Genomic DNA, 13681 nt, shown 5'->3' on the forward strand with positions numbered 1-13681 from the left:
CTGGGGCCAGCACCTGTGGTCTGGGCTGCTTTCCAGATGTGAGCTGGGGCTGGCTACTGCTATTTACTGGGGTGTCTGGTCCCCATCCCAGAGGCCTGTGCTTTGCTATGGGTCTGTTGGGCTTGCGGAGCCCTCAGGCAAGGCAGGCTCAGCGCATTTCCCCAGCCAAGCCCTAAACTTCAGCTTACCAGAAGAAATGAGGACATCTTTTTTGCCTTTGTCCTTAATTGACAGAATAGGGGCAGGGCCTGGGGCCTGGCTACCCTCTTTGACCTTGGCTTCACCTCATCACTTCCCCCACAAGCTTGGTTTCCCTGGTGGGCTCATTGGGCGGTTAATTAGCTCTTTGAAGCTCTGGAAGCGGCAAAGTGGCGCTATGTGGGTTTTAGAAATAAAATCAATAAATGACTTAACCACAGCCCAGCTATCTCCTCTGCTTCTCCCCCGAGGCCAGCTCCATTCCTGTGCTCCCTCCCTCTCTGCTCCCTGCCGTCAGCTTTTGTTAAGGTTTTGGAGAGTGGAAGTGGCTGACTAAGGCATCAGTCTCCAAGATGCTGGAGGCCCTGAAATGGAAGAGACAGCAGGAAGGCTTGGCTGTCACAATGGTGGCAAGCACCTGCCTCTGGCAGAATCAGAGAGAGAAAGGCCTCCCCACCTGTCTGAAGACACCTGGGGCAGGAAAACAAGCCTTTTACCCCATTGTGTTGTGACGTGTGTGCCCCTCCTCCCACCCTGTTTTTCTGCTGCTGCTGCAGTAGCACTGTCCCCACCCCCTCAAGGCCTGGCAGGAGGAATGCCAGTGGGGAAAGGTCAGCCTCAGGGCTTTGTTACTGAGGCTCAGCCAAGGGCTCTGGAGAAATCCAGGATTGGTCCAAGGAAGGAGGCCAGGTTTCTAGTTAGAAACTTAGACATAAACAACGGTTCAGGTTGGAAAAATGTGCTTCAGGGCTCATTAAAGTAAACCTGCATACACAACACGGAGGGGGTGGAGGTAATGGGGAGACAGATGAGATCATGCCGCCCAGGTTTGATCATGCCTGGCTGGGGCATGCAGTGTCACCCCGGGACAAAGCCTGGAAACAGTGGGGAGTGATGGCATGACAAAAGACTGAAAGAAGCCACAGGAAAGGTAGTTGGAGAAAGTTAAAAAAAAGTTTCCCAGTAAAAATGTTTCCTGAGACAGCAAGTGCCCTGGGTGCAAAAGGGGAGGGGTAGCTGGGAAAAGATGGAATGAGCTTGGCCTCCCCTGCCCGTAAGATGTGTGTGGATGGTCTATGGGGATCGGGTCTTCAGTGGCAGGTACATAGAGTCTGGCAGGAAAATGGTGGTCAATGCAAAGGAGTGTGTGGCCAAAGCATGCTGCCACAGTTGGGCTGTGAGGTGACAGTATGGTTAACAAGCTACTGTCTGCCTGGCAGTGACTGCCAAGAAGTCTCAGTTCTACTCACAGCAACCCTCCGAGGGAGTGCAGGCTGTGAAGAACCTTGGATGCTGGGCCAAGCTGCACTCGGTGGAGGATGGGGATGAGGCCCAGGAGCCGAGGCTGGGCGCAAGCTGTGAATGGGGGAGAGACCAGAGAACTGCCAGCATTGTTTTTCTTTTTTCCTTTTTGATTTTTATATTACCGGATCTTTTTTCTTTTTTTTTTGAGACAGAGACTCACCCTGTTGCCCAGGCCTTGGGTGCAGTGGTCTGATCTTGGCTCACTGCATCCCCTGCCTCCTGGGTTCAAGCGAGTCTCCTGCCTCAGCCTCCCAAGTAGCTGGGATTATAGGCATGGGCCACCGCTCCTGGCTAATTTTTATATTTTTAGTAGAGACAGGGTTTTGCCATCTTGACCAGGCTGGTCTCAATTTCCTGACCTCAGGCGACCTGCCCACCTCGACCTCCCAACGTGCTGGGATTATAGGCGTGAGTCCCCAAGGCCAGCCTCCGATCACTTTCTGAGCCATGGCAAACCCAGCCCTGGAATCACTAGCTTAGTATGTGGGCAAAACTGCAAGTCCTACAGAGGTCTCCCAAATCCCAAGCCCTGCTTTACCACTGCCCTCAAAAGGCACGGCCGCACTGTCTTCTGTGGTGCCACGTTTCCAAGTAGAAATCATCTGAGGTCAGGAGTTTGAGACCAGCCTGGTTCAACAGGGTGAAACCCCGTCTCTACTAAAAATACAAAAATTAGCTGGGATTGGTGGCAGGTGCCTGTAATTCCAGCTACTCTGGAGGCTGGGGCAGAATTGCTTGAACCCAGAAGGTAGAGGTTGCAGTGAGCCAAGATCATGCCATTGCACTCTAGCCTAGGCGACAAGAGCGAAACTCCATCTCAAAAAAAAAAAAAAGGTCCTCAGAAACAGCTTGGCCTTCCCCGAATCAGGCTCGCAGTACCACCCTGCAGCTGTCTGGGCTTCTGACCTGCTTCCTTGGCCCTCAGAACAGAACACCCAGCTCTTCCCCTCCAACGGCCCACCACTCAGGAGGCCCAGACAGCCTTTGAACTAGCAGCAGGTCCTGGCTTCCTTTCGATTAAAGAACAGCAGGATCCAGAGCCTGCCCCCACAAGATGAGGAGGCAGCAGCTGAGAGGCAGGTATTGTTTTTCTCATTGGAGAGTCTAAATTTGATGAAGGAATCCAAAGCTCAGGAAAGTAAAGCAACCAGCCTGAGGTCACACAGCAAGTCAGTGCTGGGGCCAGGACACAGCAGTGAGTGGGGTGATAGCCGCAGCCTCCAGGGAAGGTCCTGAAACTGTAGGATCACGCACGCAAATGGGGTGAGGTGCCTGAGGTACAGATGAGGCACCCATTTTACAGGATAGGTCACTGAGCTCTTTCACAAAATCCCTGCCCGGGGTGTGGCCCCGAGAGAAGGCCTCCAATTACTTCCTAAGCAGTCAAATCACAGGGAGAACTCACTGTCATTAACCAATAGGATGAGGGGTGGGGAATGCCTCAGTTTCTCCCAGGGACTACAATTCCCAGGGCCCCGTGCTGCAGGCTAATGGCCTCCTGCCAACACCGGCCTGTAACCTGACCATCCCTCTCCAAAAGGTCATTCAGAGCTCCTTGAGGGACAGCAACAGGGGGAGCCCAGAGCCGCTCAGCTTCGGTGGGGGTGGAGCGAGGGCTGTGGCCCTGCCTCACACAACCTCCCTCCTTCACACCACCCCTCATATGCAGGGTCGTGGGTCCCTTTCTCGAAGACATCCAGTGGCCTCTGCTAGTTGCACCTCTTCCATCAGGGCACAGGCTTGGCTCCTGCACCGCCGCCTGCACCTTTTGCCACAACACATGCTCCTATCCTGGTCCGGCCTGGACAGACAGCTCCCTAATCCAGCACTGTCTGCTCCATCTTGTCTCCAACCCTGCACAAGGCAGGGACAAGGGACAGAAGACCCTTCTGTGTGCAAGACCTGGAGGAAGTGGCTCAGCACAGGCCTGTGAGCAAGTTGGGCCAGTCTTGGCGGTCCAAGTGGAGCTCATCTCTCCCTCCCCTCCCCTCTCCTCCCCTTGCCCTCAAAATAGCTCCCTGAGCTGCCAGGCCAAGACCCTCCCATTGCAGGGGAGGCGGGGCATGCTGCCCAGAGCCAGGCTTTAAATCCCCTCAAGGCTGGGGAGCTCCACTCCCTGGCTGGAGGCAGTGCTGAGGCCACCATCCCTGCGACCGACCGACCGTCAGTCCAGTCCGGCCTGCCCTCCTGCAGCCATGTCCCGGCCCCTGTCAGACCACGAGAAGAGAAAGCAAATCAGTGTGCGTGGCCTGGCCGGCGTGGAGAACGTGACTGAGCTGAAAAAGAACTTCAACCGGCACCTGCATTTCACACTCGTCAAGGACCGCAATGTGGCCACCCCACGAGACTACTACTTTGCACTGGCCCATACCGTGCGCGACCACCTCGTGGGGCGCTGGATCCGCACGCAGCAGCACTACTATGAGAAGGACCCCAAGGTGCTGCTAGGGACACACTGGGCAGAGGAATGGGCTGGAGGCACTGCCAGGGAGCTGGGGATCCGGATTTAAGTGGCCACCCCTCGCCACTCTAGGTTCCTGGGGTTGGAGAATCCAGAGGTGCCAGGCACAAAGGGTGCTGGGACAACCTGAGGGAGAAACCTGGTGTGGGGGTGGGGGTCAGGGAACTCAGAGCAGGTGGGCTGGCCGTAAAGGGTCAGTGCCCACTCGGAGAAGGTTGGAGGGGCTGCTGGTGGGCAGGATGGCGCCTGTGGCCTGGGTTGGGCCCTGGTGGAAGGACCTGTCAGTTGTTGGCTGCGTGCATGGTATGCCTGTACAGCAGGCGGCGCTGGGGCAGCTGGGGCGGCAGAGATCAAGTGTCTGGCGGGGTCACTGGTAAATGTCAGCAACCTGATACCCCACGGTGGGTGGTGGGGGAGGGACAGGCAGGCAGGGCTGGGAGGGGACCCAGGAAACCAGGACCAGGAGACCAGGCACTGGCAGCATCCTAGTTTCTGGTGTCTCTGGGTCTCCTTGGGACTGAGGCTTGAGGGCCAAGGGGAACTGGGCAGTGCAAGGGTGGGAGATGACAGTGTCTAGCCTCTGTGTGACCTTGAGCAAATGACTTTATCTCTGGGCTTTGGCCTTGTCCTCCTGGGGAGCTCTTAGAGATGCTTCTGCACATCCTGATGCCCTGCTGGGTGTTGGGTACAAGGGAAGGGGTTCCCACCCTCCTGGCACCTTAGTCCCTGAAGTGGGTATGGCCAACGCCATTTCCCAGATGGGGAAACTGAGGCCAAAGAGAGTGATTTGTCCAAAGCCAGAGGAATGCTGGGACCAGGACCTCACCTGTTCGGCCCCAAAGCCTGAGACAGGGAGAAACAAACTGGCAGCAGGGATAGGACAGCTGGGGCTTGGGAGCAAGGCAGGCGGGCCAGAGGTCCATGTGTGGCTGGGCCCGGCTGAGTGTTGGCGTGTGGCCCTGACCCCATTCCCTGCCTGTCCATCTCTCTGGGCAGAGGATCTACTACCTGTCTTTGGAGTTCTACATGGGACGGACACTGCAGAACACCATGGTGAACCTGGCCTTAGAGAATGCCTGTGACGAGGCCACCTACCAGGTGTGTGGGGGGTGGGGCGATTTATGGGGACTGGGGGTTCCCCTGCCGACACTTGGCCCTGACCACTGCCACCCTCACCCCTCCAGCTGGGCCTGGACATGGAGGAGCTGGAGGAAATTGAGGAGGATGCAGGGCTCGGCAACGGGGGCCTGGGCCGGCTGGCAGGTAAGTGAGCAGGGCCGTGAGTGTGGATGGGCAGATGGGGTCCTCTGTGCTGGGTCCCTGACACCCACCTCCCTGCACACCCCCAGCCTGCTTTCTGGACTCCATGGCAACACTGGGCCTGGCTGCTTATGGCTACGGTATTCGCTATGAGTTTGGGATTTTTAACCAGAAGATCTCCGGGGGCTGGCAGGTGAGCAGCGTCGGCTCTAACCTTGTGGGGTCTAGTTGGGATGGGGAAGACCCCCACTTGTTTATCATCTCTGCATAGGTCCAAAACAGCCCCCCAAGCTCTGCAGAAAGCATCCTTGCTGCTTCCCAACCCCCGACCCAAAGCCAGCCGGTGCCCCTGGAACAGGTGGTTCGTGTCCTGCTGGAGAGCCCAACAGACCAGGGGCCCACCTCAGAGCTCCTCATACTTGGTGTAGGGTGCCCGGGCTGCGGCCCCTGCCCCGCCCCACCGTGCACTGTGGCGTGAGTGCCTGCATTGACACTGCCCGCCTTTCTGCCCGACCTGCCTTGGGCTCAGATGGAGGAGGCCGATGACTGGCTTCGCTATGGCAACCCCTGGGAGAAGGCCCGACCCGAGTTCACGCTGCCTGTGCACTTCTACGGCCACGTGGAGCACACCAGCCAGGGTGCCAAGTGGGTAGACACACAGGTGAGGATGAAGCTGGGGGTCGGGGTAGCCCAGAGAAGGGGAGGGAGGAGAAGGAAGCCTATATAGGAAGCACGACCCAATGTATTTTACAACTGAGGATGCTGAGGCTCAGAGAGCTTAAGTGACTTACTCAAAGTCACACAGCTGAAGCCAGGAGAGACTACAGACAGGGACACAGGGGACCCAGCCTAAGTGCAGAGCCTGGAAGGAGAGAGAGGCTGCCCCGTTCCCCCAGTGTCTCTGCACGACCTGGCTCCACTCCACACCAGGAGATTTATCAAAGGATCATCTTGGCGACTTGAGTCTGCCCCATACATCCCAACAGCAGCAGCCCAGAGCAGGAGAAAATTCAAGCCTTTCGAGAGGAATTCACTCATCACACAGCGAGTTAGAGGGATCCTAAAGGCAAACGAAAGCTGGACACGGTGGTTCATGCCCATAATCCTAGCACTTTGGGAGGTCAAGGTGCAAGGATGGCTTGAGTTCACGAGTTCAAGACCAACCCGGGCAACATAGAGAGGCCCTATCGCTACACACACACACACACACACACACACACACACACACACACACACACAAAATAGACTGAGGGCATGGCTCACGCCTGTAATCCCAGCAGTTTGGGAGGCTGAGGTGGGTGGATCACCTGAGGTCGGGAGTTGAGACCAGCCTGACCAAAACTCCCAGCTACTCGGGAGGCTGAGGCCGGAGAATCACATGAATCTGGGAGACGAAGTTTGCAGTGAACTGAGATCATGTCACTGCACTCCAGCCTGGGCAACAGAGTGAGGCTCCATCTCAAAAACAAACAAACAAACAAACAAACAAACACCAAATCCCAGTTCAGGCAATCTTCCTGCTGAAGCTTCAGGTCATCAGTCCCCAGAGGGGCTGCAGATAAACCAGTAGGCTTTCAGAACTGAGCATTTGCTGTCAGCCAGGCCAAGGCCCAGTGGGGGCTGCTGGCAGTCCATGCCAGGTGCATGTTGCAGCTGGCACAAGTGGCTGTGGCTGGAAGGCAGGAGACCTGGCTCCCTCTGGTGCTGCCAGCCTGCTGTGTGCTCAGGGACCTGTCCCTTCCTTCTCTGTGTGTCAGCTCCCACTCTGCTCCAATCAAGGTGACTGAGTGTAGGGAGGGAAGGTGATGCCCCTTAAAAGGGCTCCCTTGGAGGTGGACGTACCCCTGGCACCGTGAGAGCAGACAGTTAGTGATGTTTGCTAGTTATGGAAGGCAGGTTGGCATTAGTCACTGAGAAGTAGCCATGTGGTCAACCAGGCCTGAGGTCTTTGGATGGACTTGACCTCTGTGACCCCTTCAGCCTGGCCCTGGGTTCCCCAGTCCTCTCCTGAGTCCATAGTGTCCTCTAGCTTTTGCTCAGGCCAGGCTGGCTAGCCCAGCCCCCACTGCTGCAGAGTGGTCACCAACAGAGCCCCTACTGGGCTCCGGGCTTGTCACCGCCTCCTTCCAGTCTCCTCACCACCCTCTGCCCGAGTAGGGCTTATTGGTGTTGGGGAGGTGTTGAGGGTGTTTTCTCTCTAGATGAGGTCCAGAGAGGCTATGGGGTTTGCTCATGGTTACGCAACTAGTCAATGCTAGCGTTGGGACAAGAGCCGGGGTCTGCAGAGTGCAGGGACAAAGCCTTGAGTGCCAGCCCTGAGGGGAGGGAGGCAGATGCCAAGGCCGGTCAGCTCCTGACAGGATTGCCCCCCACAGGTGGTACTGGCCATGCCCTATGATACACCCGTGCCTGGCTATCGCAACAATGTCGTCAACACCATGCGCCTCTGGTCTGCCAAGGCTCCCAATGACTTCAACCTCAAGGACTGTGAGTTCATCCCCTGGTAGTAGCCCCAGCCTGCCCGCCAGCCCTGCCCCCCCAGGCCTTACCCTCTCCCCACTCTCGTCTCTCAGTTAACGTCGGTGGCTACATCCAGGCTGTGCTGGACCGAAATCTGGCGGAGAACATCTCTCGTGTCCTGTACCCCAATGATAATGTGCGTCAGTCTCTGGGTGGTGGGGGGGTGCTGAAAGCTTGAGTCCTGGGAGCGGGGGTTGGGAAGAACTGGGGAGGGCACTTGCTGGAGCCCTACTCACACCCAGGGCATACTGCTGGCCTTGTGCATCCTGTGCCCCCATCTTAAGCCTTTTGAGCACAAGGACACCTGAGTCCTGAGGGAAGTGGGTTAGCGAAGGGCACTTTGGAGGAGCTGTCCCAAGGCGACACCCACAATACTCTCGGTTCTTGTGCCCCTCTTCCTGACACTGTCTCTTGCCACTACTTCTTGGGGGAGGAAAATTCCCTGGGTCCCAGAAAGGGGTCCCGGCTCAGGGCTCAGGGGTCCTGGTGTGGGTGGGAGTCCCTTCTGGCCACACCCACCGCGGCTTTAGGCCACGCCCCTGTCGCCTTGACTCACATTGCCTCGCGCTGTCCCCAGTTCTTTGAGGGGAAGGAGCTGCGGCTGAAGCAGGAGTATTTCGTGGTGGCCGCCACCCTCCAGGACATCATCCGTCGCTTCAAGTCCTCCAAGTTTGGCTGCCGTGATCCCGTGCGCACGAACTTTGATGCCTTCCCGGACAAGGTACTATGCTCGTTGAGGGCGCCTCTTTGCCGGACAGTGTGTGCCGGGCCTCTCCCTCCAGCCTCAGCCTGACTGCTCCATGTAACAGATAAAGGAGTGGAGGCTGGGAGTGTGGGAGGGTCACTTGCGCAGGTCAATCCACAGGCTCATAACCTCGGCTTCCCTCCTCCTCCTACCCCACTCCCGCCACCCCACTCCTCCCACCCCCATGAGCGTCTGCCTGCCTCTGCCCTCAGCCCAGTCACGGAACTGCGCTGGGCTCTCTGGGGGGTTCCGAAGTGGCAAAGGACAGTGACCATAGCATGGTATGTGGTTTGGTGCTCAGACTGACTCCTCTGCCTATCCCAGGTGGCCATCCAGCTCAATGACACCCACCCCTCCCTGGCCATCCCCGAACTGATGAGGATCCTGGTGGACCTGGAGCGGCTGGATTGGGACAAGGTGGGTTTCAGGGCCCCTCTGCCTCATTTGACACTCTCCGCTTCAGGGTTCCCTTCCCAGTTTGGGGACATGGGAGGATATGAGTGTAGTGAACAGATTGGAGCCTGAGGCAAGAGGGACTGTCCTAAACCTGGCGCTGCGTTCAGGGGGCCTGCTGGGCTGCATAGGGTGTGGGGAGGGCCACTGGGTTGAGGTCGGCGTCCTGACTGCCCACCCTGTGTGCCAGGCGTGGGATGTAACAGTGAGGACCTGTGCCTACACCAACCACACGGTGCTGCCCGAGGCCCTGGAGCGCTGGCCGGTGCACCTCTTGGAGACGCTGCTGCCACGGCACCTCCAGATCATCTACGAGATCAACCAGCGCTTCCTCAACGTAAGTTGGGAGGCTTGGGGGATGGTGCGGGGACGAGGGGGGACACCCAGTCTGGGCCTGGGAGTAGGGGCGCCCAGCCAGGGCCCTGAGACTCTGGGGCAGTGAGGGCTCTGGGCAGAGCTCTGGGGGTGTGGGACTGGGAATTCGGGACTGGGGTTCCTGGATCTGGTCCTAGCTCTGGGCTCTCTGGGCACAGCGGGTGGCCGCCACATTCCCAGGGGACATAGACCGGCTGCGTCGCATGTCGCTGGTGGAGGAGGGCGCAGTGAAGCGCATCAACATGGCACACCTGTGCATCGCGGGTTCGCACGCTGTCAATGGCGTGGCGCGCATCCACTCGGAGATCCTCAAGAAGACCATGTGAGCCTTGCTCTCCAGACCCCGCCCCTCTCTAGGCCCCACCCAATCCACGCTTCTGTCTCACAGAGGCCCCACCCATTCCACCCCTCTGTCTTACAGAGACCCCGCCCCTCACCGCCCTGCCTGACCACTCATGGTCTCTAGTCCTTCATGGTCTCTGGCCCCGGGCGGCATTCACAGGTGGCGTCATTCTTACAAGCACGGCAGCCTCTTCCAGTGCTGCCCTGTCCTGAGATGACCCCCTCTTACACACAGCATCCCCCACCTTCCCCAGGTCCACATTACCCACCCCAGACCCCTTTCAGCAAGACAGGGTAGGGGCCCCAGGGCAGAGGCCTTCATCCTACAGGGGTGAGTGGCGACCCTCGTCCAACCTCATCCTGCAGCTTCAAAGACTTCTATGAGTTGGAGCCTCATAAGTTCCAGAATAAGACCAATGGCATCACCCCTCGGCGCTGGCTGGTTCTGTGTAACCCTGGGCTGGCAGAGGTCATTGCTGAGGTGAGAGGCCATTGTATGGCCAGTAGGTTCAACATGGGTCCCTGCAGGGATCAGCTGGGTATAGTTGTGCAGGTGGTTCACTGTGTCAGGACTCCCAGCCCAGGGCTGAAATCCCTCCTGCACTGAGTTCCCCAAGCCTCACATCCGACTTAAGGAGGGACACTCTTCTCTTATTTGCATGAGGCTGCTCTATGTGCTAAGGGAGGCCCTGGCTGTGGAGGTGAACCCAGCAAAGGTTGCAGTCTAATGGAGGGAGTCATCCATGGGTGGGCAGGAGAGATGAACTCTATTTGCTTCAGTCATCTGAAGTGAGCCTGGAAGGGGCATATATCTGGCAGGGAAGGCACAAGGTCGTGTTGGCGTCAGGCAAAGCTTTGCCAGGAAGCCAGGAAGGACTGCTGGGGTCAGGTGGCGTCAGCCTTCAGAGCTCAAGGACGGGAGGGGAGGAAGGTAACCATGGATGCCCTGTGCCCCAGCTGGAAGGCTGGAGGAGGAGGGGCTGGGAGGGCTCCCAGAGCAGCCTGCTGGGTGGAGGGGGCTTGGCTGACCTGGAAAGGGCCCCTTCTGTGTTGGGAGGAGGAAGGACAGGGATGGGCTTGTCTGAGAGCCATCTTCCCACAGCGCATTGGTGAGGACTTCATCTCCGATCTGGACCAGCTGCGCAAACTGCTGTCCTTTGTGGATGATGAAGCCTTCATCCGGGATGTGGCCAAAGTGAAGCAGGTGGGGAGAGCTGCAACGTGGGACAGCTGTGCTGGAGGGGCCAGATATCTGGGTCAGGTGTGGCAAATAGAGTTCATCTCTCCTGACCACCCAGGCCGTTGGTGGAAGCTGCCTGGAGTCTGTGGTGGGAAGGCATCATCTGACCTCACATGAATAGTGCTGACATTGATTAGCAATGTCTGCCGTGGTGCAGGAGTGGACAGAAGTAGCCATTGAGCCTCCTGGCATCCATCCTCCCGGGCCTGAGTGAATGGAGTGTGGACAGTAGGATTTCCTGAGGCTGTGGCCTGTTGGTGAGCCCTTCCCCGTCTCTGCCTCCAGGAAAACAAGTTGAAGTTTGCTGCCTACCTAGAGAGGGAATACAAAGTCCACATCAACCCCAACTCACTCTTCGACATCCAGGTGAAGCGGATTCATGAATATAAACGACAGCTCCTCAACTGCCTCCACGTCATCACCCTGTACAACCGTGAGTGGCGGCCGCTCTGCCCTGCCTCTCAGCGCTCCCCCGTGTTCCTGCCGGCATAGCACATGCTGCCCAAGCAACATCTCCTTTATCCCCATTTCACAGATGGGCAAACTGAGGCTCAGAAAGGGAGAAGTGACAGTCACAAAGCACATGATTGTCCAAGTCAGGCCTACTGTCTCACGACCCAGCCTCTGTCAGGAGCTACTACCCAGAGGGAAAAGCAGGCCCACTTGATCCCTCTCGTTTCTCCACAGGCATCAAGCGAGAGCCCAATAAGTTTTTTGTGCCTCGGACTGTGATGATTGGAGGGAAGGTGAGAAGCCAGGCTCCAGTCCCGGGCTCCCGTCCTTTGATGTATCCAGGGTGAGGTCAGCCCAACTGGGTTGTAGGATAGGGGGTGGGGGTGCCTGGCGGTAGAGCTGACCCCAGACTGTGTCCTCTCAGGCTGCACCTGGGTACCATATGGCCAAGATGATCATCAAACTCATCACAGCCATTGGGGATGTGGTGAACCATGACCCGGCAGTGGGTGACCGCCTCCGTGTCATCTTCCTGGAGAACTACCGGGTCTCACTGGCTGAGAAAGGTGGGTGCTGCCACCAGGGATCCTAGGGAGGCTCTGACTAGTTCAGTCCTAGGAAGAGGCATCCGTCCTTTCTTCCTGGGATACTTATATTTGAAGAGGAATCTGGAGAGGCCAAGGCTTAAGCCATGAGGAGGCCAGACACGGTGGTTCATGCCTATAATCCCAGCATTTTGGGAGGCCGAGGAGGGTGGATCACCTGAGGTCAGGAGTTTGAGACCAGCCTGGCCAACATGGTGAAATACGTCTGTACTAAAAATACAAAAAATTAGCCAGGCCTGGTGGCAGGTGCCTGTAGTCTAAGCTACTCAGGAGGCTGAAGCAGGAGAATCGCTGGAACCCAGGAGGTGAAGGCTGCAGTGAGCCGAGATCACACCATTGCCCTCCAGCCTGGGTAATGAGTGAATCTCTGTCAAAAAAAAAAAAAAAAAAAAAAAAACCCCATGCGGATGCCCTCTAATGGTGGAATTTCAGGCAGTACAGGGTGAAATTACCTTCAAATCTGCAACAGAGGTGGGGAAATCCAGGTTGGACCTAGATGGTCAAGAATCTACAAGAGGTGAAGGGCAGTGGGGCGCAGTGTGAGAGGGAGACTTGGCTGGTGAAGACTGGGAGTTGGAGGTGCAGGGGACTCTGAGTCCAGCTATGTCTGGGGCCAGCCTAATCCAAGAGTCCCCAGCTGATGTGGGGCTCTTCCCTGAGCTGACTTGTCCCCCTGCTGCCACCACACAGTGATCCCAGCTGCAGACCTCTCTGAGCAGATCTCCACTGCGGGCACAGAGGCCTCAGGCACTGGCAACATGAAATTCATGGTCAACGGGGCTCTGACCATTGGCACCATGGACGGGGCCAACGTGGAGATGGCAGAAGAGGCAGGAGAGGAGAACTTCTTCATCTTTGGCATGCGGGTGGAAGATGTGGAAAAGCTCGACCAGAAAGGGTATGGGGGTCCAGGGCTCCAAAGCTCAGGGTTCACGGGTGGTGAACCCTGGAGGGTGGTGCTGGGCTCGAGAGGCACGCCGGCAAAGACTGGTCCAGACCCAGCAAGGTCTTGGTCATGGCCTCAGGATTCTGGAAAATTTTAGAGGGCGCTTACAGCCAATAAGGTTAATGAAATGGGAAAAGAAAGAAGTAACACGGAACTGAAGGAAAAGGAAGAGAATTTTTTTTTTTGAGATGGAGCCTCACTCTGTTGCCCAGGCTGGAGTGCAGTGGTGCAATCTCGGCTCACTGCAACCTCTGCCTCCCGGGTTCAAACGATTCTCCTGCCTCAGCCTCCCAAGTAGCTGGGATTACAGGCGTGTGCCACCACACCCAGCTAGGAAGAGAATATTCTATCAATCCTAAGAGATAATATTGTTCGAGAATTGGTAGTAAAAAAATCCTTGCTCCCTGGAAGCCATGGCCAAAAGGGAAATAGCACAGTAGTTACAAGGGGCCTGTGGTCAGAAACAGTTCTGCAGAGGAGACATTATCCTGGCATTACTTAAAAAAATTGTTGGGCCGGGCGCGGTGGCTCACGCTTGTAATCCCAGCACTTTGGGAGGCCGAGGCGGGTGGATCACGAGGTCAAGAGATCGAGACCATCCTGGTCAACCAGGTGAAACCCCATCTCTACTAAAACTACAAAAAATTAGCTGGGCATGGTGGCGCGTGCCTGTAATCCCAGCTACTCGGGAGGCTGAGGCAGGAGAATTGCCTGAACCCAGGAGGCGGAGGTTGCGGTGAGCCGAGATCGCGCCATTGCACTCTAGCCTGGGTAACAA

The 13681-nt window shown here is 57.1% G+C and overlaps 1 protein-coding gene across 1 annotated transcript in view; it reads left to right on the forward strand.

Moving 5' to 3' along the window:
• The first annotated feature begins 3291 nt into the window (after positions 1-3291).
• Positions 3292-13681, forward strand: part of PYGM (glycogen phosphorylase, muscle associated) — a 15466-nt gene continuing 5076 nt past the window's right edge. Inside the window, exons 1-17 of the mRNA XM_032282941.1 lie at positions 3292-3941; positions 4961-5062; positions 5149-5227; positions 5314-5417; positions 5754-5885; positions 7600-7711; positions 7798-7880; positions 8322-8465; positions 8814-8906; positions 9133-9279; positions 9476-9639; positions 10026-10140; positions 10762-10863; positions 11185-11332; positions 11587-11645; positions 11777-11918; positions 12648-12855. Of these exons, the coding sequence (XP_032138832.1) occupies positions 3699-3941; positions 4961-5062; positions 5149-5227; positions 5314-5417; positions 5754-5885; positions 7600-7711; positions 7798-7880; positions 8322-8465; positions 8814-8906; positions 9133-9279; positions 9476-9639; positions 10026-10140; positions 10762-10863; positions 11185-11332; positions 11587-11645; positions 11777-11918; positions 12648-12855 (2177 nt within the window). The 5' untranslated portion in view covers positions 3292-3698. The remainder of the gene's footprint in view (positions 3942-4960; positions 5063-5148; positions 5228-5313; positions 5418-5753; positions 5886-7599; positions 7712-7797; positions 7881-8321; positions 8466-8813; positions 8907-9132; positions 9280-9475; positions 9640-10025; positions 10141-10761; positions 10864-11184; positions 11333-11586; positions 11646-11776; positions 11919-12647; positions 12856-13681) is intronic.

The sequence above is a fragment of the Sapajus apella genome, unplaced genomic scaffold (assembly GCF_009761245.1).
Source record: "Sapajus apella isolate SASKATOON/1434 unplaced genomic scaffold, GSC_monkey_1.0 scaffold14, whole genome shotgun sequence".
Taxonomy (NCBI): domain Eukaryota; kingdom Metazoa; phylum Chordata; class Mammalia; order Primates; family Cebidae; genus Sapajus; species Sapajus apella.